The sequence below is a fragment of the Choloepus didactylus genome, chromosome 11 (genome assembly GCF_015220235.1).
Source record: "Choloepus didactylus isolate mChoDid1 chromosome 11, mChoDid1.pri, whole genome shotgun sequence".
NCBI classification, from domain to species: Eukaryota; Metazoa; Chordata; class Mammalia; order Pilosa; family Megalonychidae; genus Choloepus; species Choloepus didactylus.
The window spans coordinates 29168376-29195110 of record NC_051317.1 but is presented as its reverse complement, the minus strand read 5'-3'; the positions used below and the strand labels follow the sequence as shown (position 1 = coordinate 29195110).

At 46.4% G+C, this 26735-nt stretch overlaps 1 protein-coding gene across 3 annotated transcripts in view; it reads right to left on the bottom strand.

Moving 5' to 3' along the window:
• Positions 1-26735, bottom strand: part of ADAMTS16 (ADAM metallopeptidase with thrombospondin type 1 motif 16) — a 196113-nt gene that overhangs the window by 137997 nt on the left and 31381 nt on the right. The window contains exons 1-2 of one of the 3 annotated variants that reach the window (XM_037799411.1): positions 13448-13549; positions 970-1252 (exon numbers count right to left, since the gene is read on the bottom strand). In XM_037799411.1, coding sequence (XP_037655339.1) covers positions 970-1246 — 277 coding nt within the window. In that variant the 5' untranslated portion in view covers positions 1247-1252; positions 13448-13549. Of the gene's footprint in view, positions 1-969; positions 1253-13447; positions 13550-26735 lie in introns of those variants that run through there. The other 2 variants (XM_037799412.1, XM_037799413.1) reach the window with 2 other exon arrangements.

The following is a 26735-nucleotide window of genomic DNA, read 5'->3' as shown; positions in this document are numbered from 1 at the left end:
AGCCTGATCCAGTGTGACCTCATGCGAACCAGTCACATCTCCCAAGACCCTATTTCCAAATAAGGTGACATTCACGGGACTTGGGTTAGGACCGGAACATGTCTTTTGTCAACCCAGAGCAGATGAGTTTGGGTTTTCCAAGGACATCTGAGTGCAGCACATGACTTTTAGTCACACTAACACCTGGGTTCAAATGACACCAAGGCACTGGTAGTTTAAGCAGTGTGTATTCTTTAGCTGCAGGTGCCAACCAATTATCATTCACCCCCCTTACTCAGCAGTATCTCCTGCGACGTGCCCACCTCTGTAGGGGGATGTGGGGTATCCAGTCACCAAAACCACAGAACAGAGAATAATGGGTTGGGGGAGAGCTGGGCTTTCCAGGGGCTCGCTGGGGAATGTCTAATGAAGGGATGCTTGAGAGGAGAGCTGAAGGGAATTGCAAAACACACTGAACACTGATTCCTGGATTGGTGAGAGTTTCCTATGCATAACATAAATAATAAATCACCTCCTGAATGTCCATGACAAAAAAAACCTTGATGATAGATTGAAGGTATTTTATATCAAGCATAACCTGTCCTATTGATGTGGTAGAGTAAAGTATATACATATATAAATTACCTCAGCAGGAAAACTATGCGGGCTTTAATAAATCTTAACCTCAAAAATATAGAGTTACTGGGCTGGGTTGTCAGGGTTCTTTTGAAGACCTGTAGCAAATTCCCCACTTCTGAGCAATGTGTCATTTAATCTCTCCAAGAAACAGAGTTCTTTAAAACAATTCATCTAAGATTATCCAAACACGGAGAGAGAACTTGTACTGAACGTAGTGAGCCTTCTTTGGAACGGGTGCTTCAGTTTAACAATAATACGCAAATTTCACCTCATCAGCAGAAATAATTTGAGGAAAATTAGAAATATTGCCCTGGCCCACACAAACATACAAAGAGGCTCGCCCTTACATACATTTCTTGCGTCTTCCGCAGAAATGCTGCTTTCGCCTGTGTCTGAGGGTGAAGCCGCCGTGAGGGTGCTGCTCTCCGTGGGGGAAGCCGTAGCGACCTCCCAGCTCCCACCTCCTCTCGGTCACCACGACCTCGTTCCCCCTGGGAGACCGGGGTTCCGCGGATCTCTTGTACAGGATGTGGGGGTGCGGGCCGGCCCGGCCAGAGCTGCTGAGTTCCCCTGCAAGGTGTGAAGGAAGTGGCTTCAAGAAGTAATCTGCTTCCGGTGTTCTTATCATGCCTGACTAGAAAAAATAAAGAAGATGAAAAACACAATCACGCTTTCAAATTGGAGACACAACCAACTGTCCGAGCATTACACTTCTAATGATTCTTTTGCAAACGTGCCCTTCCCTTCCACGAGGCCATGTGTTGAAAGGGTTTGAAAACCTTGGCTGAGATTTAAGAACGGGAAAGCCCTTTACTCATAACCTAGGGCTGGATCTTGTGAGAGACATCTGTGTGGAGGTGTTCCTTAACTTGTGACTCTAGGAACAGAGAGGGCTCACAAACATCCCAAAGACAGTTAATTTAAAACGAAAACACTAGAGGAGAAAGCAGATGTTCACAAATTTAGATATGAATATCGAGATCTCAGATAAAGAGATGAAATTAAAGTAATCTCAACAGATTAATTTGCAAGACTCGGTTCAAATAAATTTTAAACTTGAATAAAATGAGTCTATGTCCAAAAAGTATAACCAATTAATACAGAAAAAAGCAAGAGAGAATTCACTAACGGAATCAAGAAGGTCTTTCTAAGTATGTTACAGGAAATAGAAAAAACTGTCTTGATTAAAAAGCATTTAAAATGAATGACAGACAATGAACATAGCAGGAACAAAGTCAAAATATTTTAAAGGGGACAAAGTTGTGAGGCTACTTTTTGCACTTTGAGTGACAAATTTTAAAGCTTGATAATAGCAATTGTTGCCCTTTGAGAACAAACAGGTAATTTCATATTCTTGGAAAGTATAAACTAGTACCACATTCAGGAGGCCATGTGACATATCTATCTGCCATATCCATCCTCCACTTCAGTCAATATTTAAAATATACAACTTAATCCCCAGAACTTAACCTTTCAAAAGTCTTGCCAAATGCATCTTGTAAACATTTCTCCTTTATTATAAACAAATAAGAATGTATATTACAGCAGTGTTTATAATAGCATAAAAGCATTAAAAAAACAAAAATAATAAAAACAAGGAACAATTTAAATATTTATCAATGAGTTCAGGGTAATTTTTTTTTAAAGTACATTCATATAATTGGAGAATATTTAGCCATTAAGAAGAACTAGATAATGATGCACTGATGATAATCATAATTGAGCATCTTTTTGAGTGCCTGGCACTGAGGCCGATACTTTCTGTGTAAAGCCTTATTTAATGCTCATAGCAATTCTCTGAGGTATGTAGCATCACCTCCATTTTAAAGTTGGGGATGCTACACAGAATGACTGAGCAGCATTTCATGGTCACCTGGTCAGGAAAAATAATGTAGGCATGTGAACAAAATCACAATAAGTTCAGAATCAAAAAGCTTGAAATTTATAACATAGGTTTTCCTAAAGGCATTAAGTTAAAAAAAAAAGGTATATAATAAAGTATAATAGTATGATTCAAGGTGTGATCATTTTTAAAAATTGACAAGAACTTCCTGGAAGGATTGATGAGAAATTGTTGAAGGTGGTTGTCTTCAGGGAGAGCAAGAAGACGAGGAGGGGTTCAGGGAAGATTTCCACTTTCATTTTTACCTGTCTGCACTATTCGTGTTTTTAAAATGTATGTGCTGGGTCATGAGATCATAGGTGGATTTCAAACACGCTTATAAATGTTTATTAAATCTCACCATAATTACAGAACAAATTAATCCTGTAAAACTGATAAACCATCATTTAAAACTCTCCAATTTTCTTCTACTGGTATTATTTGGCCAAATTTTTTTCCAGGTTATTGGGATAATTTAGTGCACCGGGTCAGACACAGTACTTGAAGACTCTGTCACATGGTGTCCATCTCTGCAAGTTTGTCTCTGACTTAGGGCGCCCGAGGCTGACCATCTGGGGATCCCAGTGCCCCACCAGGGAGTCCTGGGCTTGCAGGCTGGCGCTCCCATGGGAGTCTGAATATTTGTGCCTGTGGGGTGATGGGCACGGAGAAGGATTTGTTTAATCTTGGAAAAGGGCCAATATAGCTCCAGGGGAAGCATGGTTGGGGGTGGGAGATATAACAGAAAGGCTTGTCATAAACTGGGGGTGGAACCTTGGCCCCAGGAAGAGGGAAGATGAAGAGTCATTTTCCTGGTCAACTATCAAGGGAGCCATCGGCACGGTGGGGGTCAGACCCCCTGCAGCCAGATCCCGGTGAGAAAACTGTGAAATGCTTGGAGGTGATGCCCTGAGTGCAGGAGGCAGGGCCCCACCTGAGTGACTGGGAAACCTGGGGGGACTTCCAAAATGCTACGAGCTAACCTGGGATAAGACAAAACTGTCAGGTTTACGGTTCTGCCATGTGAAACTGTGTTGAGTGGAATAAGAGTTGAAACCGGCTGGGTTTCATCCTTTGAGCACTGAAACTAATAGTTTCAGGAATAGTCTAAGCAATAACCAGCGTGTTCAACCTTGAATAATTGCACCTCAGTTTCCCAGGTGGGTTTTCCACACTGTTGAAGGTATCAGTTTAAACATTAAACTTAGAAAAGAAAAATTCATGTTATGCTTTAAAAAAAAGCAACCAACCTTTTCTGCTATGCAAACAATTCCCTGCTTTTCAAGCAGCCCTTTAGAAGGCTATCAGTTCTTAAGGAACCTAGAGTCGGGGCTATTTGGCATCTTTTGTGCGGGTCCGAGTGGATTCACGGAAAAAGCAGCAGGTGACTCAGGCACCTCAGCGTGGCCCAACCAGTTCTAACATTTAGTAACTGTGCAACTTTGGATCATTTACCCAGCTTCTCTGTGCTACTCTGTCATCTGGAGGGCAGATTTAAGGATACTTACCTGTCATGACTTTGTAATGAACAATAACAAATTTAAACTACTTAACCCACAGTAAACATGTAAAAATAGATTAGCTGAATTAACAAAACAAATCAGGTGAAATGTCAGACTCTACACCGACAGCTCTGCTTCTCTTCTGATAATTTAATTGGTCCCTGGGGGTAGGTTCCCCTGTACAGTAAGAGCTCTCGGAAACCCCAGTGTTAATCCACCCAGTGCTGACATCACCCCAAACCTGTTTGCTTCTGATCTGCCTTACTTCTTACACTCTTTGTGACCCCCTTACCTAAGATAAAATAGTAGAATTTCATAACAGCTGTTCCTGTCTCAAAACTGCCTCTTGCTTTCCTCCTGATTCACATCTGAAAGAAGCTGATCCCCAGCAAGAATTAACATTTTACAGCTGGAGAATATGAATTTTCATGAACAAACTCATCAAAGAATTGCACTTGTTTCATAGGCTTAAATAACTTTCAGACAACTTCATTAAATCTATAGAACAAAATAACTGAAAAGTCTCATATTTTGATATCCCTTGATAATGAACAGATAATGAAATATGCAAAAATACATTTCTCCATTAGCTTGCTGCATTACCACTTTGCAGTTTTATTCAAAAGATCAGGTAAAGAGTGGAAGAATTTTTTCCACTTAACGTTTTCTTATTTTCAAAGTTGTTCTTTACTGATTCAAGACTATTTACTTGGGAACTCATAAAGCATCTAGTGCACACCGGCCCACAGCCCACAGTAACGCGGAATTGTCTGCTGGGTAGATTATTACGGAGGCTTTAGAAAAGGCCAGTGTCCTCCAGGCTTTGCAAAGGAGCTCTCTTGGCCTGCATCTTTCACAGCCCTTTCTGTAAACCATTTTATATTGGGAAACTCACCAAACACTCAGATGACAGTGGGAATATGTGTGATTCCAATGCTGAGAAAATGATATTTCTGAACAACGTAAGTAAAAAAATAACGTTCAAGATTGAAAGTAGGAAGAATGATATTTGTTCTTCTTCACAATTAAAAGTTACAAGGTTTTTAGTAATGTGTACCTTTGGAGATTTATAAAAAGCTATCTATTAAAGTTGCACAAATCAACAAATCACATGAAATTTAGGAAGACACGGGAAATGCTCCAGCACGGAGCCTGGTTCTCCGGCGGTGTAAGAGATCCCACTGAATGAGCTCCAAGCTTGGCTCAGGTGACACCATGTGACCTTTTCAAGAGAGCTAGCTGTCAAGCAAGTGAAGAAGAGATCTAGCCTATTAGGAGAAACATGCATTTAAGTTCCCAAGTAAGCATATTTTCACTTTCCTCATTTGTCTTTTCTCCACAAAGAAGGCTGAATGGGGAATATTCTGCTCACTTCAGGTCTTCTTAGTGATGTTTCAGAAACACTAGGCAATTTCAACTTTTGTAGAACTTTTATAGAAGCCAAACTCTGCTTATTATTTCCTTCAGGATCAAATGTGAACCAGGCGTGGGGTCAATCCATCACTCACCACTTACGGTGCTTCTCGTTGCATGATTATTTGCAATGCTTTGGAAATCAACATTCAGCCACAATTCAGCCAAAATTTTAAGAAGCTAAAAAACCAAAGGGCTCCCTCCATCCACAGGAGGGGCTTCTGCATCTGATTCTTTCTTAACTCCTCTCCCCACCACAACTTGCTTGGTCACTGGACTTTCACAATCCTCCAGTCTTCAAGACAACAGAGCTGAGGTGCTGGTGACATGAATTGCCATTCATCTTAAACCCAAGTAGCTTCATGCTTCAATATTCATTCATTCACTCGGCCAGGTCCTCAGTCATTTTCCTCTTTCTTATCTACAGATTCAAGGGGCTCACATTAAACACTAGATATTTTCACGAGGTGCTGGTCAAAGTTGAATCTTGTAAGTTATGGTACAGTTCATGTCATCATAATCTACTAAAGAGTGCAGCCCTGGGTCTCTCTGAAACCTCAGTTCCCACCACAGTGACATCAGCTCATATGTGTGGCACCTGGCGACTCATTGTTGGTTTCTGGGAAGAAGAGAGGGGAAGACTGAGGTGGGGCTGCAGGCAAGCGAAGCAGAACTGCAAGGGAGTCGGGTGGAGGCCAACCCCATGGGCACAGAAGGTGTGTGTCTCCCAAGGAGGGGACGTCTTCCGTTCCCCTCCCATTTGCACAGCTCAATTAAATGTGTTTGCTTTGTAAGTTCTATCCAGATCTCGTCACCTGCGTGAATTGGGTCAGTGTAAAAACCAGCAGAGCAGAACAAGGGCAGCTCTGGTGAAGTGCCGCCACCCTACATGCCAACACACTCACCGTCCCAGATGGCCACCATGTCTCTTAGGTGCCCAGGTCTGAGGACCTAAGTCTTTAACCATCAGGCTTTGGGTGAATTTGAAGGCAGCGCAATTGGAGGAAGTGGGGGTGTAATTTCACAGAACAATTTAAGAATGCTCTGAGATTACTCTTGGTTATTCCTAGTCATCATTAAGAGTGAATTTATTCAAGACCATTCCTGATGCCATATTTCTTAACCACTGTAAGAAGCAGTGGTTCTTTTAGTCTTAAAATTCTATCACTGAGACATCTTCAAAGGCATGACAGTGGGAATGTCAACCTTTTAGCCCTTTAAAAGCTGAAGAGCTCTCATATTTTTAGTATTTAATACTAATGTAATTCACTTGAACATTAATTAAATTATTAATATTTCTTACCTCACCCAAAGATCTAATCTTAATAGTAACATAATTTACAATTAGAGCTCAGAGAAAGAAAAGTTATTTGTGAACTTCTAGAAGCATCCCTGGCTAAAAGATCAAACCTACTAGAGTGAAAGCTGGCTGCCTGCTAGAGGGAAATCTTTCTCACCCCCTTCTAATGATGTCTTCAGCACCACAGGACCTAGGAGCACAGCTCTCCTGGCCCGTCCCTGGTCCCTCACTTGCACCTCTCCAGGGAGGGAGCGACTTATCTGAGACTTTGGGCTCAGAAACAGACACGTGTAGCACGGCCCTTTCCTCAGGGGACAATCTGCCCAGGAAAAACTTATGTCTTCAATGGATCACGGGCACAGGATAAGCTTAACTACAGATTCTACCCCAGGGGTGGCTGGCAATGATCAAGAGCCCCTATGACTGGTGCTTGGGTAAAAATAGGGGAACAGTTTCCAGAAATCTCTTTGCCTGTATGAACACCCCTACATTTTCCAAAAATGCTTTTATCAATAGCTAGGTGATATATGGGTCTCCCTTCTGACTTACTCTTTTTGTTCCTATTTTTCATTCATTCAGAACACAGGTAGGGAAAGAAGGAACTATTCATTGGGCTGCCTCAAACTCCAACACTCTCCTTTATTTGCTCCCAGGTTTATTAATTAATAAGTCATTTTGTTACATATATACTATTATGTACGTACTTACACATGAAGGAGCAACATCCTTTTCTTGAGCACTGTCTTTGTGGCAGGTACTGCATGAGGTGTTTTAGATCTATTTATTATTTCAATCTTAACAACAACTCTGTAAACTGAAAATTAGCACTCCCATTTAAAGGAAGGGGAAATTAAATTCAGGAATTTCCCCAACATTGTAGAGTCAGTAAGTGGAGTTGCCAAGATTACAATCTCAGTCTGTATGACCCCAGTGTCCGTGCCCTCACCCCATGTCATGGTACCTATGGCCACCACTGCTCTCTCTCTCGTGGTGTGGATGGTGCCTGCAGTGTGCGGTGATGGATGTGAACACCATGGAGCTGACAGTAGAGTGGGAAAGGGAAGGGTAGATGGAGGAGAGAGGGGGGCGTGTGGGGACAGATCCTCGGAAAAGCAAAAGAAAAGGGGGAAATGAAGGTAACAACTTGAGAGTGGAGTTCTAAGGGAGTAATTATTCTATTAACAGAAAAACCAAGGTGCAAAAAGGAATTGTTTTAATGGGAAAAGACAAAGAGCTCACTATTGGTAAGGTAAGGGTTAAAGACAGTCAAGTGGAGGCAGCCAGCAATCAGCCTGAAACATGAGCTCACTTGGGGCTGGGGAGCTGATTTTGATGCATTATTTATTAAAATCACTTTGAAAAAATAAATTTTATTAAAGAACTATTCAATATCATTAGACCCTTTGAAATAATGTATTTTCTAAATATGAGTGGATTGGACAATGGGGAATGATCGTGGCAGTTCTTCTCATCCCTACCTAGGCTGTTACTAAGTATTTTACAAAACCTGAGAGGTTAACCATGAAAATCCACAGTGGCCAAGTATGGGAATTTCCCCCAAACCATTCTTTACTCCATCACTGAGATAAGAAATTTTGCCAGAAACAATATAAATAATTTTTATTGCAGTTTCCATTTACTGAGCCTATAATCTATACCAGGAACTGTATTTCATAGATAGTAACTTTCGATATTTACCAGACACCGATGAAGAAGTTGCTGAAAATGATGCCTGGCAGGGTTAAATAATCCACCCAAGGTCAAAAGCCAGGAAGTAACTGACTAAAGCTTGTAGTTCCAACCAGCTACTACATCATAGAATGGGAAGGAGATACACTGACCAGCTCTGAAAGAGCCCAGGACTCGGGAGTTCAACAAACTTCCAGTGCTGAACAGCTCTGTGGGATGCTCATGACAGAGAGTTCCAGCCTCTGCTAGAGTCTCTGAGTGATTGGCTATCTCAGGGGGCCCCAAGAACAACCCCAGGTTTGATGATTCACTAGAAGGTCCCACAGGACTCAGAATATAACTCTATTCATGGTTAAGATTTATTACAGCAAAATAATACAAAGCAAAATCAGCAAGGGGAAAAGTCACGTGGGGCAAAGGCTGGAGGAAACCAGGCCCAAAGGTTTTCCAGTATATTACACAGGATATGCTAAATTTCTACAGCAAGGAGTTGTGACAAGCCCTGTGAAATGTTGTGTACCAGGTAGCTCATTAGTCTCAGTGCTCAGGGATTTTACTGGGGGCTGGCCACGTGGGTACCCTCTGTCAGACACGTACCAAGATTCCTTACTCCCAGAAGGAAAACAGGTACTCAGCATAAACCACACCATTTGTACAATTCAGGCATAGGGAGACACTCTTCCAAGTTTGAGAACAGTGGCAAACCTCCTTAAGTTCCAGTTCCCAGACACCAGCCAAGTGCCAGCCTTGCAAGCCAGCTTTCCAAGGACAGCACTCTCAGCCCTGCAATGTTCTCTGCGCACTAGGTATTCACAACTCTTGGGAGCATAAGCTAGTATTGCTGAAAAATTCTCCTTTAAAAAAAAAAATTTAAATATGTGTTAAAATCTGTCTTTCACTGGTCCAGATAATTGATACTAGATAGGCCAATCTGATCACTGTTCTATGAAGTACTTTTCAGTACATGAATTTAGCCCTGCCCTACCTTGGTGTTCTCTCTTCCAGGCCAGATATCCTCTGACCACCCTTGTCACATTCTTATGTGAATGTAAGTCCCTCTAGCTCCTGTAGTTAGTTTTCCTGGGTCCAAAATCTAGTTTGTCAATGTCCTTCTGAAAACAAATATCTGAAGATAGAATAGTCAGTGAAATGATTAGATTTGGGGATTTAAGTAACATGGTATGAGATTTCATTAGCTGCTCAGTAAACTCTTCAACCGATTCCACACAATTCTTGAAAGCAAGAATTGCCAATCTTACTTATGAAAATGAATTTTCCCACCTAAATTTCAGTTCATATATTTAGGAAAATATAGTAGCTTGTTAGAATTACTGTTAAATGATTTTTCAATCTCCCAGCAATAGAAGGAAAGTGGCTACAGGTTTGGACACTCTGGTTAGAACAGGAGATCCTCTCTGAAGATGAAGGCAGTTTTCCTGATGAGATCAACAGAGGTGATGGACTGAAAATCAATGATGTATCAGGTTCCCTCTGTTTGGACACTCTGGTTAGAACAGGAGATCCTCTCTGAAGATGAAGGCAGTTTTCCTGATGAGATCAACAGAGGTGATGGACTGAAAATCAATGATGTATCAGGTTCCCTCTGTCCTCTGAATGGAAATGGCTTAAGAGACTAGAAATCAGAGTAAGTTGAAGGGCTCTCACCTCTGCTCATGCTTCAAGGACCATGTGGGCCAGAGAACAGGGAAGCTGGCTTGTTACAGTTCTGGGAATGCTCTTTGATGTGCCTAGAGCCATTCCTAACCGTCAAACACTCTCTTTCTCTATTCCAGTACATGTGATAGAAAGGGGAAGGGAGTGTGTGGTACATGGCTGCCCAGAGGGATAACTGCCTCAATAAAGCAACGTAGGTGTGGTGATAACTTCTTGTAGGGATAACCCATGGGCTCTGGTCACAGAAGACTCACTTGCTGATTTTAACACTCCTACACCCGTCCTTTGGAGATGGAAGAATCCTACATTAGTTCAGTGGAACCAACCTAGACGACTGACATATTTCTCTAGGAGTGGACACATCGATGTCTGCTGTGGGTCTAAGTCCAATCACGGACTCTGCTAGCACGTGAGGGCATGTGAGCAGACAGTTAGTGGGTCACCCTCTCTATTGGCAAATGTTGATTATGAATGCTGTGCTCCTCATTCAAGAAGCAGCCAAAAGAAAACGAAGTCAACATGAGGTCTACGAAAATGAAGCAAAGACACTTAAAGAGAAATTGTGTAATTGTTTCTACTGGGGAACAGTAAAATAATGTGACTATCAAACAGAAGAAATCTAGTAAATCCATGATCTGGTTCTTAGGCCAAAATGGGCATACTTCAAAAAAAATTAATGAAAAAACATGAAAAAAATCAAGAATATAGATACTATATTTGGTTATGATAGAGATGCATAATGGGAGATCAAACATCTTTTGGACGTGAAATGGCATTTTAGTGTGTATTCTTATTTTATGTTACTAAATTTGTTTTTCTAAGTGCTTTCTAATCTTATGACACCTTTAAGGGCAACCTATTAAGGACAACCTTCCTTTACATTGTTAGAAGAAGCCTTCTAGACTTGCACTATCCAATATGCTGTGCAATAGCTGCACATGGCTATTGAAATTTAAATTTTAGCTAATTAAAATCAAATAAAATTAAAAATACAGTCCTTTAATTGCTCAGTAGCCACATGTGGCTAGAGGCTACCACACTGGGTGGGGCAGATAAAGCACATTTCCTTCATGGCACAAATTATATTGGAGAATGCTGATCCAGGGCAAGTAATTAAAAAAATTGGGGGGAGCTTACTTCTTAAGACTAGTTTGCTAAATAAGTAAGAGTTTACTTTAATATTTGTCAACAATATGCAATATATATCACACAGGCAAATATTTTAGAAACAGTCTTATAAATTGCATCCTCTAGCATCTGAATAAATTTGTCTCTTAAAATATTAAGAACAAATTATCCCAGACTGCTGGTTTAGTTAGCTTGCTTTTGGTCCACACAGAGAAAACTGAATCAAGAACTGAACTTAAACTTGAATTCCAAGATCTTGTCTATATATTCTCAGCTCCTGCATCTGTACAAAGAGAAATAGTTAACCAATCATCTACTCAAAACATTGAAGACATTGTTGCCACATAATAGAACAATAATTTCAGGGACTGCACACATCGTGATAGATTCCTTCAAAGAGTCATGCAAATTCAGACATGAATTTAATTGTAAGCGTGTTAAGGAATCCACAGTCCTTATCCATGGAGCGCTAGTTCCTTCACTTGTTCATTCATTCATTCATGTATTCATTCAGTGAATACCCGTTAGTGCCCACCAGGAGACACGCACTCTCTAGGCAATCCAGACAGAGCGATGAAGACAAAAGATGGCCGCCCTCCTGGAGCTTAAATTCCAGTGGGTGTTGGGACAGCTAATAAATAATAGACAAAATAAAACAGAAATCATAAGAAGCTAAAAAGTAATGAGTGCTATGGGTAAAAAACAATTCACAATAATAAAGGAGGTCAGGGGTTTGTTTTAAATAGGGTGGTCAGGTTGTCCTCATGGAGCAGGAGGCATTTCAGCGAAGCCTTGAAAGTGAGCCTATCACCCTCCCTTTATCCGGTGTATGCATGGATGAGTAGAAAAACGGGGAAAAAAACTAAATGGAAAATAGGGTGGGATGGGTGGGGGGTGGAACGATTTGGGTGTTCTTTTCTACTTTTTTTTTTATTCTTATTTTTATTCTTTGTGGTGTAAGAAAATGTTCCAAAATAGATTGGGGTCATGAGTGCACAATTATATTGTGGTACTGTGAACAGTTGATTGCACACCATGGATTATTGTATGGTATGTGAATATAGCTCAATAAAACTGAATTAAAAAAAAAAAATGTGAGCGCAAAAGCCGGCGGTGATGACAGAGAGAGACCGGGAAGGACAACGACGGCGGAACGCAGGCAGAGCCGAGCCCCACAACGCCTGGAAGAGGCCAGTGACCGTGTCCCTTGCAAAATGGCCCCCCCAGGACCACGTGGTACGTTCACCAACCAATGACGGCGGCTCCACGCACTCCCACGAACACGTGATACCATCACCCCAATGACAGCGGCTCCACTGCAAACACGTGATACGGTCCCCAACCAATGAGGGCGGCCTGCAAGCAAGCACGTGATTCCTCTGCCGCTCCCGGAAGGCAGCTCCGCCATGGAGGATCCGTGGGGCTCATTCACCCCGGCTAGCCGCCGTGGGCCTGGAGGGGTGAGTCAGGCTTCCGGGGTCATCCCGGGATCCCTCCCCCCGCAGAGCGCGCCTTCTGGCTGCCTCGGCCCTCGCCCTGCTTCCTTTTGTCTTTTTTCAGCGTAGACCAGATCTCTCCCCGCCGGACAGCCCCTCTACCCTGGGACAGCCTGGCAGCCCCGTCCCGCCCGCAGGCTCTCAGGAGAGGGTGGCGCCTTCTGCAGCCCCTCCCGCGCCCTGGCCTGGGCCCACTCCCTCCCAGCTCGGCTCCCCGGGGCTCAGGACACTCCCGTGGGGCCCACCTCCTGCCCCCACCCCCGGGTCTCCTGGGGCCTGTCTCCGCCTGCGGGCACCGCCTGCCGTCCTGTGGCTCCTGGGGGCAGAGCTGAGCCTGGGCCCCGGGCTCGCCCGCAGCAGCTGCGGTGTGAGGCAAGTGTGGCCTCCAGCCCGGCCCCTGCTTCTCTTCCTGGTGAGCTGGGTGTGCCCCGAGACCGAGGTTCTTTATTTGTAAATAGAGGTTAAATTTACACCCGTTTCACAGTGTTACTGAGGATTAAATAGACTCGCTTCAAAGACGGTAAACGCGATTTTAGAGATGTCAATCAAGATCACAGTCCCTATTCTAGAGAGAGAAGGTGCACGGGGACGGGCGGCAGAGAGGAGATCAGCGCCCCGGCCCTCCCTGCGGCCTGGGAACGGAGCCCAGAGGGCCCGGGGCAGCGGCAGCGAGCGGCGGTAACGCTGCCCCAGACAGGGAGGCTGCCCCGCGCAGCCAGCCCGGCGGGAGGGAGGTGAAGCGCACCTGTTCCTCATTCGGCGCCGGGAGTCCCCAGGGTGCTGTTACCGGGATGCACAAGCCGTGGCTGAAATCATCCGTGCTTTTTAAGGCTCACGCAGTCTGTCCCATGCTGTGCATTCCACGGCGCCCTTCCCTCCTCCAGGCGGGGCAGGCTGCCGGCTTGCAGAGGATTCCCTGTGAGCTCATCAAGTTTGCACTTAGCTCATGAGTCAGCTGTCCTCTGTATTTAATTCTGCTGTCGGAGGAGAGATTTCTCTCCCCCACTGATCTTGTGTGCACATCTGGACTCTCACAGCAGTTGCTCCATTTTCCAAGATGGTTGCATGGCATTTTTGTTAAATCACATTAATATCAACTGCCTTCATCATTGACCACCATGATGTCCCTGTTCCAGGTACTTTATAGCATATTCTTATCACTAATCCTCACTACAGATCGGCAAGGTAAGGATCAGCAGCTACATTTCTGTAGATAAAGAAACTTAGGTTCAAACTTTTCGAATGCCCACAACTGGTGACTGGATATGCAGGCAGTGGAAACAACAACAACAAAAAGGAGTGAAACATTGATACCCATTATGACATGGATGAATCCATGTGAACGAACTCATTGTCAAAGACCCAGTGTCATTTGATTCCATTTCTGCGGAGTGTCCAGAAAGCACAAAGCTCCAGAAACAAAGCAGACCGGTGGCTGCTGCAGCTGGGGGAGGGATGGGGGCTGACTGCTTAACAGCAGCAGGAAACTGGGGTAATGGCAATAGTGGAAGACTGGATTGTGGAGATGGTTGCACAACTCTGCAAGTATGCTAAAAATCAGTGACTTGTACACTGAAAGTGGGGAAGTTAATAGTATGTAAATTATCCATAAAGCAGATAAACAAAACCAAACTGAGGCTCTGAGAGCATGGCCCCTGAGCCGGGCACCTCCCGGCACTGTGGAGCTTTCTGAGCTCACAGCCCAGCAGCGCTGAAGTAGCCCGGAGCAAGGCCCTGGGAAAAATAATCAGCACAGCCCCGGTGCAGCATGGGGACTCAAGGGCAGGGAAGAGTCAGACTTCTCGCATAAGCCATGGGGGCCAAGCAGGAGAGCTGAGAGAACTGCAGCCAGGCCAGGCATAAATGTGGTATCTGCTCCAGCTGCTTTCTCCACACTGAGGAAAGGTAATCTGCCCAGTTCCTTTTTTCAGCAGTGTCGCTTTAAAGGATGGTTAAGACCTGAAGCCATTTCTTTCTGGTCTTCTCCCTCCCCTGCTGCTACTCCCCTGGGACGCCCACCATGGAGAGATGGTGTTGAGCCACGTTTGGGGCCCCAGCTTCCGGCACACAACAGGATGTGGATGGATGTATTTTCACTAAAAAAAGGGACCCAGAGGTGGTGGGTGTCGCTGATTGAGAATACCACCTTCTGTGTGTCCATCTGTGTTTCTCAAAACTTTATGAGGATCAGCTGAGAAGCCCATTAAAATCTGTGCTCCTCCTGAGGGCATTTTTAGGGCAGCGAAATTATTTTGTGTGATACTGTAATGGCGGATACTTGACATTACGCGTTTGTCCAAACCCACACAGCAAGAGTGAACCCTAATGCATATTATAAACTTTAGTCACTAATTATGTATCAATATTGGTTCAGTTGTAATCAGTGTACCACACTAAAGCAAGATGTTACTAATAGGGGAAACTCAGTTTGGGAGGAGTATATGGGAACCCTCTATACTTCTTGTACAAATTTTCTGTAAACCTATAACCACACTAAAAAGAAAGTCCATGCTGTGTCCTCTCCTCCCCAGGTCGACAGGTCTGGTGGGGTGTGATAACGTGCATTTTTAATGAGCACATGGGTGACTCTGACACCCGAGATTCACAAGCCCAACAGTCAGAAACACCAGTCTTGAAGTCCAGGGTCCGTACACGCCACGTTTACTTTCTAGTGCTGTAGTCAGGGACACGACAGATGCTACCAAAGGGGAAATTTGGTTTTGGTGGATGTTACCATATATTTTAGGGTTGGCTGTGATACAAGCTGACTTTAAATGAAGTTTGTTATAACTGAAGTTTCCTGATTTTCCAGCAAGTTGACTTTAGACACCAAGATTTTCTGGTGGTAAATCGATGAGTAGCAAAAGCAATAGCAAGTACAGTGACCCTCCATTAAGATCACTGGGCTGGACTGGAACCGTGGCCCAGGGCTTCTGTCACATGGGGCCTGGAAATGTTCATTTGTACCAAACGTGTGTTCTGCATGTCTTCTCTTCCACATGTAACATTCCAGGCAGTTATTTTAAACATCTGTTACTATGGATACAAAATCTGACCATTCACAAATTCCAGTTATGGATTTGACTCCATAAATGTTCATACAGATGTCAGAATCCTGAGGGGATTGTAAAAATTATGGCCCATCCTATTTCCAGGCTGTTAGCTCAAATTGTATAATCATTATACAATGTGACAATGCATATCCAACATGGTCTGTTTTAGACTGCCTTCCTGTTTAGCTTTGGTCAAGAATTTATTAAGCAAATATGATTTTTTTTTCTAGAAATAAAACACTGACCACACTATGGAAAATTAGCCAAGAAGGGTTGAGGATCTAACTCTACAGTTCTTCCAAACAGCTTCATCTGGAGACTGCAGAAGTGTATCATGCACAGCTCCCTACTAGAACACTTGGGCAGGGCCATCGCTTCTAGGGGAACCACAAGAACAAAGAAAATAATAAAAAGAAATTTGCTGTAATTCTGAAAGAAACAAGGCCTAAGTTGGTTCTTCATTGTGGTTCACCTCTCATTTCTCTAAACCACTTTTTAGTTCACTGCTACCCTCGCTAAACAATGAAAACAGAATATGTTCCTACACATGGCTCTGAGACAGTAATTCCAAATAAGCTTGGGAATGCCTTCCCACTCCCGTTATATGGCCAGAAAAATGGCCCAGCAAAGGCGAGCTGAATGTGTGGCCCTAATAGTGTCAATGTCATTGCATAGTTTTTTTTTTTTTTTTTCCACTTCAACTGTATGCTACTGTGAATTTAGTCTCCTCTATTAGTTATAACTTCAACTCAGCCACCAAATGTTCCACAAGATAGATTGGCATCATGTACTTTATCTCTCTTATACTTTTTGCTGCTCACTACAGCCTAGGTTTTGCCTCCCTACCACATGCTTGACAGAGCACGCTCTTTCCAGCGATGCCCCAGAAACCCTCGGCAGCCCTCAGCCCCCAGGACCCTTCACTGGACTTGCTTCCTTGTGACCCCATTTGGCTTCCAGGGACATCTCTGGTTCTCTGCCCTCCTTTCTCCACCTCCTCTCCTTCCAGTTCCTTCTTAGACCCTCTCTTATCCACAAATTCCTCTCTCCCCATGTCCTCCTGAGGGGCCTCAATCAAACCAGACACCCCCAACCTGCCCCCAGCTCAAATCCACCCTCTTTAACAGTTGGTGGGGACGAGGCTGCCTCTTCCATGAGCTTCTGCAGATACCTCCAGAGGCCCCACACAGGACCCATCTCCTCCTACACTTCCCCATTCCTCAGCACACCCCCCCAACCACCCACTTACCTACCCACAAACCTCCAACCACCCACCCATTCACTCACCCCCCCCACCGACTGCTCACCTACCCATCCCTCACCCAGTATCTACCCATCTTCCTGCCCACTTGCTTACACACTCACTCATCTGCCTACTCACCCATTCACCAACCCACCCACCCACTTGCTCACCCATTCAGCCACCCCTTCTCTCACCGACCCACCCACCCTCATTCTCTGCTCTCTTTTCCACTAACCCACCACCATCTGCTGTCAGCCACTGCCCACCCAAACACTCTCTTCCCTCTACCATGATTAAAATATATGCAAGATCTTGAAACACAGTATATGGTCAATAAATGAGAACTCCATGTCCCTGCTCAGGTCATAAACCTGGTATTTATAGGGTGACTCCAAGGCCAGCAAAGTTATTCATGCTCATGAAACCCAAAGAAATGCTCCAACAGAATGAGAGTTGCTTTGAGGAGTTTCTTGAAATCAGTATACCTGAGTGTGTGTGTATGTGTCTTTCATTGCAAGGATGATTCCCGACAAGTTATATTTTTTCTTTGCCAAAGAAATAAAAAAAAGATGCCTCCGGACCAGTTCTGTCTCAGCTGTTTCCAGGCAGTCCATTCATTTCTTAGACCACTGGGGTGGACGGTATCACGACGCTCCCTGATGGAGCCTTCCTGCTGGTTCTCCACGTGCAGCCCTGGCTCAGTCACAGGAGAAGGAAACACTGCCGTTTACAAGCCATGACATCACATTCATAAGAAATAGACAGAGCCAGATTAGCTGCAATTTGGGCAGAATTAAGGGAACCAGCCACTATTTTAAATATGGAATTCCTTTAGGGTTTTTTTTATTAGTTTTGTATTTAAAAATGTCCTAAGAAGAAACAAGCATTCTCCCTCTCTCTCTCTCTCTGACCTTTGTCACTAAATCACCTAATTACATGAGCACATATCTGCTAGGGGTGTAAAAGACACATCTTCAGGGATTCTTTCAAGTAATTATCACACATACCCAAAGTGATTAAATGCACAGGTTTTGTCCTTCTGAGTTCTCGTGCTGACCGGATCCACTGCTCCCCATCCCGTCGATTAGACTGCAGGGACACTGGCAGAAACACCCCCGGCAGTGGACACGGGTACTGAGTGGAAAGCTCATTTGTTCTGAGATCAGACAGACCTGGCTCTGAATCCGGGCTCTCTCCCTTGTTAGATGTTGACTTTTCACAGGTTCTGTGACATTTCTGAACCTCAGTTTCCCCTTTTATAAAACAGGAATAGACACTTTTCTCATAATATTAATATGATTATAGGCAGCAATAATATATGTAATCAATCTGCCTAGTAAAAATGCCTGGCATGTTGCAGGTGCTCATTTAAATATTAATTCTATTCCCTGTTTATAATAGGTACATTCTCAGAATTTATTTGAAACCATTCAAATTATGATACTGATGTATTTGTTTTTCATTATGAGAGAAGTTGCAGGTTTACAGAACAATCATACATAAAGTGCAGGGTCTCCACATACCACCCTATCACTAACACCTTGCATTGGTGTGGAACATTTGTTACAACTGATGGTAGCACATTTTTATAATTGCACTATTAACTATAGTCCATGGTTGAACTTAGGGTTCACTGTGTAGTGTAGTTGCATGGATTTAAAAAATTTATTCTGTTAACATACACAATCTAACATTTCCCATTTTAACCACATGCGGATATATATTTCAGTGCTCTTATTCACAATGTTGTGCCACCATCACCGCCATCCGTTTCCAGCACTCCCAGTAGGAACCTGTATGTTTTAAGCTGTAACTCCCCATTCCCTATTCCCACCCTGCTCCTGAGTAACCTATAGTCTAGATTTTGACTCTTGAGTTTTTGTATTCTAATTATTCCAAATCAATGAGATCATACAACATTTGTCCTTTTGTGTCCGTTTAATTTCACTCAACACAAAGTCTTCAAGGTTCATCCATGTTGCCACATTTATCAGGAATTCATTCCTTTTTATAGCTGAATAATATTGCATCGTATGTCTATTCCACATTATATTTATCTATTCATCAGCTGATGGACATCTGGGTTGCTTCCATGGTTTGGTAATTTAGCTTACATGCTCCTAAACAAAGTAGAATTGATGATATGTTTGCTACATAACAACCAAACATAGAAATTGGATTCTATGAAAATGATACATTGGTACTAGGTTACACTGAGTTTTAGAAAAGTTGCAGGTTCAGATTCTTCCCCAAAGCTCTAGAAGTTGGAGAAAAGACATGGATGACTTGAAAGAGAAGAAAAGTGAGATTAACAACCTTTGGCATGAAATCGTTAACAGTCTGCCCCATTATCTGGTTAAACTGAGGAGCAGAAGAACCACCATTTCCAAAGAGCCACCATGTGGAGAGCCGTCTCCCGGGACGGGCGTAGCGCATGCGCTGTAAACCTGCTCCAAAGTCCCCCCGCCCATCGAATGAGCCAAGATGGCGCCCATATCCTGCTTCCGCTTATGACGTGCACACTCACTATTCCTATCTGCCAATTGAGTGCATATGCGCGGCGCTAGATCATTGGTTATGAGTAGAGTACTTAAGAGTTTGCCCAAGCGAACCTCGGGGAGACAGCCCACTAGGAGCCGTACCTGACGGCCACATCGAGGCTGCTCTCCCGCGAGGCACTCTGCCCCGCGTGGACACCTGTAACAGAGAATGCTTATCTAGCTTCAGTAAAAGACTTGCTCTCGCAACCGCCGTGTGGCTCGAGTCGTGACTTCCAGCCAGGTCAGTTTGCGTGGTCTGCATCTCTCTCTCTCATCCCTTGTTTCTCCCCTCGCCGGCCGGGGAACAGGGGTCGAGCGGGGCGGCGCCGGACAAGTGGTGGCCCGTACGGGGAACGCTCCTCCTCCTGCCTCGCTCTCGACGGTCCCTCTGTGAGGAGAGCAGCGCTGCGCATCGAGCTTACGGCGGACTTCCCGCGCCTGATCAACGCGAGAAGGTGAGTGCGTCTTATTACATGATAGTTAGGGCCCGTGGGTTTTCAGGTGACCCCGGGGGACTCGGAAGAGCTCTCCGAGTGACTGAAGTATAGTGCCGACTGCAATCATGCGGCAGTCCGGAAGTTCACCTCTCTTAGCTCCCTTAAAGAACCTTTTGAAACAACGGGGTATCTCGGTCAGGAAAAGCTCCCTTCAGCGTTTTCTTGATGATGTTGATACTTTTGCCCCTTGGTTTGCCTGCACCGGCAGCCTTAGCCTACCCTCTTGGATGAAGCTCGGTCGCGACATAGACCGAGCGCGCCAGACGGGCGTGTGTATGGACCCGATTCTAGTACCCATATGGGAGACCGTCCGTGCGGTCCTTGAACTAGAATCGGCTGCCGGCCTAAGCCCGTCCTCTGCCTTGCAAGAAGCACGGTGCGCGCTCCAAGAAACCCAGTCAGTTTCGTCAGCGGACGGCTCCTATAAGGGCAAACCGCCGGAGTCCAGTGACTCTGACTCAGAGTCAGATAGCGATACTGGCGAGGAGGCGGAAGCATCCCCGCTAATTGAGTGGGAGGAGCCTCCCGCCACACCCGTGCGGCCTTCCGCCCCGCCAATGTCTACCGCTGCACCCCCAGGGACACCCCAGCTCCCAACTGATGCCTTGGGCGGTCCCACCAAAGGACCTCGCCGAGAGCTCCCTCTAGTGGCCATGCCCAGTAAATGTAATTATCCTTTGCTGCCAGACCCGGAAACCCCGATGGGCCGGTCAGGGGAGGGGCAACCTTTGCCGTACCCCCCGCCCGAGTACACAGGCCCTCAGGACCCTTTGCCATTAGGTAGTGGTGGGAGACATTTCTGGAGATGGAACCCTTTCACAACATTTAGACCTTTTGGCATGCTGGGTGGCTACCAGCCACTTGAGCCGCAGCCAGTCTCAGAAATGTACCCGGTTATTATCAATCCCCAAGGTGGCAATCAGCACGAATCATATGATTACAAACTATTGAGGGAATTGAGGCAGGCCGTCCATCAGTATGGCCCCAATGCCCCTTATACCTTGAACATGATCGAGAACCTCTCTGCTCTAAATCATACACCCGCAGATATTTTTCAGCTAGCCCGTGCTTGCTTGCCGTCAGGCCGATTCATAGATTGGAAAGCATGGTTTGAGGAGTTAGCTGAAGAGCAGGCCGCAAGGAATGCGGCAGGGAGACGTGGCGGGTGGAATGCTGACATGCTGTTGGGGAGAGGCGCCCATGCCCAGAACCAAACGGGTTTCCCACAAGAGGTCTACGCCCAGATCTTCCGCTGTTTTGTGGGTGCCTGGAAAAAGCTAACAGGTAAGGGAGAGGCTCAGGCCTCACTCAGTGCGGTCGCAGTTGATTTGTCTGGGGGGGGGGGGCGGCCGGTTGCTGAACCCTCGGCTCTCGGCGTTGCTCGGAGGGTACCGGCGGCGGGGGCTCTTTCCCGGAGGCGAGGGCGAGGCGGGGGACTGGGCCCGGTCCCCGGCGGAGGCGTGCAAGGTGTGGAGGGCGGCGAGAAGGAACAGGCGGGACACGGTTCTTTGAGGGTGAAGAAGCCAAGAGAGTTTATTAGGGGTGAGCACAGGTTATATAGGCTGGCATAGAGGGCGGGGGTTGTTACAAGTCAATGCTGAGGGGATAAAGGCTAGGATTGGTTCTGAGAGGGTGCGGAGGTTAGGATTGGTTCTAAGAGAGCACGGAGGTTGTTTGAAAAGGGGCGGGAGTTGCTCTGGCAATGGTGTCTGGCAACAATGTATGCGCACTGGTGGTGATGGGAGTTGCACTGGCAACGGGGAGTGTCCGGGCAAGATAAGGGGGTGGGGAAAAGGCGGTTCCCTCCGGCAAGCCTCCCCTAACATTGGTATTTTGGGTGAGGAAATGGGGCCTGCCTCCGGCCTCACTTTCCCAGGCCCGGGGGGCTGTGGAGGGCGCTGTCACCCGTACCCACTACCCTCCCCAGGGGTGGATCCGGTCCCCCAGCCCAGGCCCGCCAAGTTGAAGCACGTAATCAGTGTCCCGCAACTCAGCAATATACACCAAGGCCCCACAGAACCATTTGCGGATTTTGTAGCCAGGATGCAAACCGCGGCTGAGAGAATCTTCTCAGATCCAGGAGTAGCAGAGACTGTGGTTAAGCAAATGATTTTTGAGCAGTGCAACAAGGAGTGCAAAGTTATCCTGGCACAAAACAGAGCAAAAAATTTGACAGAGTGGGTCAGGCTCTGTAGAGATACTGGCAGCCCTTTAACTAATGCAGGTCTAGCTGCCATGCTAGCTAGCTCCCTACAGGTGGCTACAAAAGGCCCGAGAACCTTAGGGGCAAAGTCTAACGGGTGCTATGGCTGTGGCCAATCAGGGCACTTTAAGAGAGATTGTCCCAATAGACGTCAGCCCTCTGCCACTCAACGGTTTGGCGAACCAGGTGCAGTAACCAGGCCGTGTGGCCGTTGCCACAAAGGCCCCCACCGCGCAGAAGATTGTAAATCGGTTTTCGATGCGCAGGGTAGACGCCTCTCTGGCCGCCCCGAGCAGATTCCAAAAAACGGGAAGAGGGGGTCCGCCCTTTCGACGGACCCCCTTGCATGCCATTCGACAACACAGGATCCGATCAAATTCGTGCGTCCCCCGGCTCAGCAGGACTGGACCTCTGTGCCACCTCCAGACTCGTACTAACCCCCTCCATGGGTGTCCAGTTAGTAGGGACCTCCTTCAAGGGGCCCTTACCGGCTGGTACTGTAGGGCTCATATTGGGGAGAGCATCCACGGCCCTGAGAGGATTAACAGTTATACCAGGACTTGTAGATTCAGATTTCACAGGCCGTGCCCAAGTTATGGTTCAATCTCAGCGGGGCACCTTAGTCATTGCAGAAGGTGATAAGCTGGCGCAGCTCCTGCTCTTACCCAGCTTACATGCAGTCTTTCCAAGCAGAATCAGACAGAGAGGGGAAAAAGGGTTCGGATCCAGTGGAGCGATTTTTGAGGGACTCCATATGTCCCTGGAGTCTCGACCTATGCTAACCATTAAGGTGCAAGGCAGATCTTTCTTGGGCCTGCTCGATACAGGGGCCGATCGGTCTATCATAAGACAACAAGAATGGCCCCCCACCTGGCCAACGAGCAGGGCGGAAGAGCCCATTAGAGGAATAGGCCAAATTTCAGCGCCCATGCTCAGTGCAGCTGCCCTTCATTGGGCCGATGAAGAAGGACACCAAGGCAGTTTCCAGCCTTATGTATTAGCCCTGCCTGTGTCTTTGTGGGGAAGAGACATTCTGACCCAAATGGACGTTACTTTAATTAGCGGCTACTCCCCAACCTCTAAGCGACTGCTAAAAGAAATGGGGTATACCCCCGGCAAGGGTTTAGGAGCTTCACTGCACGGACGTGCGGAGCCTATACAAGCTGCCCCCAAGTCTGACAGACGAGGCTTGGGTTTTTCATAGGGGCCACTGAGGAGAGATTCCCACCCACACCTATAAAACTAAAATGGAAAACCGAGGCTCCGGTGTGGGTGCCTCAGTGGCCCTTGCCACAGGAAAAACTTGCAGCGTTGCACGCCCTAGTATCAGAACAACTAGAAAAGGGCCATATCGCTCCCTCCGCGTCACAGTGGAACACCCCCATATTCGTAATAAAAAAGAAATCTGGAAAATGGAGACTGCTGCATGATTTAAGGGCTATCAATGATTGCCTGGAGCCTTTGGGACCCGTTCAGATGGGACTGCCCCTCCTCTCGGCGTTGCCAGGGCACTGGTCGGTTGTCATCTTAGATCTTAGGGATTGCTTCTTTTCTATTCCACTCCACCCCGAAGACACCCCTAAGTTTGCCTTCACTGTGCCCTCTCGTAACCAAGAGGAGCCCTGTCAACGCTTTGAATGGACGGTCCTGCCCCAGGGTATGGCTAATAGTCCTACCATGTGTCAGCTGTATGTTGCTACAAAGCTAGTTGGCGCCCGGCAACAATTCCCTCACGTAAAAATCATTCACTATATGGATGACATTCTGTTAGCCCATAAGGATGCTGTAATCCTTGAAACTGTGTTGTCACACTTGGTCTGTGACCTTAGAAAAGCTAACCTGGAAGTAGCCCCTGAGAAAATCCAAATGACTGACATTACCACTTTCCTGGGAGCGAAACTCACGCCTACTCATGTCTCCCCCCAGAAGGTATCTCTCAGATTAGACAATATACGTACTCTGAATGATCTGCAAAGGCTCTTGGGAGATATCAATTGGATCCGCCCGTATTTGAAATTACCCAACGCTGAGTTGGTGCCCCTATTTGACTTGTTGAGAGGAGATTCAAACATAACTTCGCCCCGGCACCTTACTCCCGAGGCGAGGCAAGCACTGTACCGGGTAGAGCAAGCGCTCAGTTGCGCCACTCTGAAAAGAATAAACCCCAATGAGCCTTTTGAGGCCTGCGTGCTGCCAACAGAATTACAGCCCACTGCAGTGCTGTGGCAGCAAGGACCGCTGCTCTGGATCCACCCTGGGGTTTCCCCCCGGAAGGTTCTAGAGCATTATCCTACAGCGGTTGCAGAGTTAGCCCTGGAGTGTATTAAAAGAGCGGTACAGCATTTCGGCCAGCAACCCAGAAATCTCCGAGTGCCTTATTCCTCCCAACAGCTTGAGATACTCACTGGATGTATCGATCAATGGGCCGTCCTCCGGTGTACATTTCTCGGAAGCATTAACAATCAATTCCCTAAAGCTCCCCTCTTGCAGTTTGTCGCTCGGCACCCAGTGATTTTTCCTAAGGTGACCTCGCCTAAGCCGCTAGCGGATGCCCCCACTGTGTACACAGACGGCTCCAGCTCCGGCACAGGGGCGTATTGTGTCGAGGGGGACACTCCCAAAACAGTACTCTTCCATCCACAAAGGCCTCAATGGGTAGAGCTACAGGTTATCATCACTGTTCTGAAAAGCCTCTCTGAACCCTTGAATGTTGTCTCGGACTCTGCTTATGTTGTAAACTCTGTACAGATACTAGAGACAGTGGGCACTAACATTCTTTATCAAATTACAGGAAGTTATATGGGCCAGGCGACACCCTTTCTAGCCCACACGGGCTTGCCTGGCCCCATGGCCCAGGGAAACCACATCGTAGATGTGGCCACTCGACAGCTACACATCTTTCCCACGCTGGTGCCATATCAACAGGCCCGAGAGTTCCACGCCAAGTTTCACATCAATGCAGGCACCCTAGCTAAGCGGTTCAGCATACCACGTGCAGCTGCTCGAGATATTGTCCGAGCCTGCAGCAATTGTGCGGAGCAGAGAGCAGTCTCCTCGGTTGGGGTCAACCCTAGGGGTCTCACCCCAGGGGATACTTGGCAGATGGATGTCACTCATCATTCAGAGTATGGTAAGGTCAAGTACTTACACGTGTCGATAGACACATATTCCCAAGTTTTGTTTGCCTCTGCTGAACCAGGAGAAAGAGTCTCCCACGTCGTTGCACACTGCTTGGCTGCATGGGCGGCTTGGGGTAAGCCAAAAACGTTAAAGACAGACAACGGACCAGCCTACACTAGTAAATCCTTCCAAAAATTTTGTGACAACATGGGTGTCCAATTGAAACATGGCATCCCCTATAACCCTCAAGGGCAAGGAATCATCGAGAGAGCGCACAGGTCGCTCAAAGACCTGCTTAGGAAACAGAAAGGGGGGATAGGTCACGGCTTGTCCCCAAAGGCTCAATTGTCTATAGCCTTATTTACATACAATTTTTTAAATGAAAATTCACAGGGAGTGACACCTGCCCTGCAACACACCACCCCGAGTCCTCAGCATAGAGGTCTAGTCCGTTGGAAGGATGTCCTGTCGGGGCAGTGGAAAGGCCCTGACCCGGTGCTCAGCTGGGCCAGAGGCTCTGTTTGTGTTTTTCCCCAGGAACCAGGACGTCAACCAGTGTGGGTTCCGGAAAGACTGGTGAGAACCGTGACATCACCTGAAGAAGCCAAGGAACAGCTGTCAGAAACGCCAACGAATATACAACCTGAACCATTAGACCAAGCCTCCGACCCTGCTGATGATGGCGACGACCGACAAGACGATAATAGTAGGACTGACCACCCCGCGGTTGCCCAAAAAGAGGATCGGTAACTCTGTTCTTTGCTCTCCTATAGCAATCCTTCTAATCTGCCTTTTTCTTTTTTTAGTGGAACTGTGGTAGCGCAGGAGAGTGGTCTTTGGGGCCTGTGGCATCATCCCCCGACCCTGGCCCCATTCTCTGCTGGGTCTCCCGCCTCTCCTGTGTTTTTCACTCGTACCCTGTCTCTAGGTCTCCACCACCTGCCTTCTGACAGAAATATTTCCTCCACAAGCTTCAACGAGTCCTTCCCCCTCACCAATGACACACTGATCCTCTCTTTTGCTAACCTCTCTGTCAAGGTTGTCAACACCACAGTTGCGGCGAATGCTACTTGTGAAACTGGTAATGGCGAGTTAAGTAAGGGAGTCTTGCTTGAATTTCTTAACGTTACAGGGAAGAGCCGCCAGTCTTGTGAAGGGATCTTGAGTAAAAATGAGACTCAAAGGTGCCTTTTCCTTCCGGGGTTTGCTCCTACAGTCTGCAACCGTTCCAAAGACCCGGATGCCTCGCCGCCCCGCTATCCTAGTGTATCGCCCAAGTTATGTCTGGCTCCCCGTCAAGGCAACCGACTGGGTTGGCCCTGTTTCTCAAGTTGTTTCACTTAACAATATCCCCTTCTCTAAGTCTAGGCGTCCAAG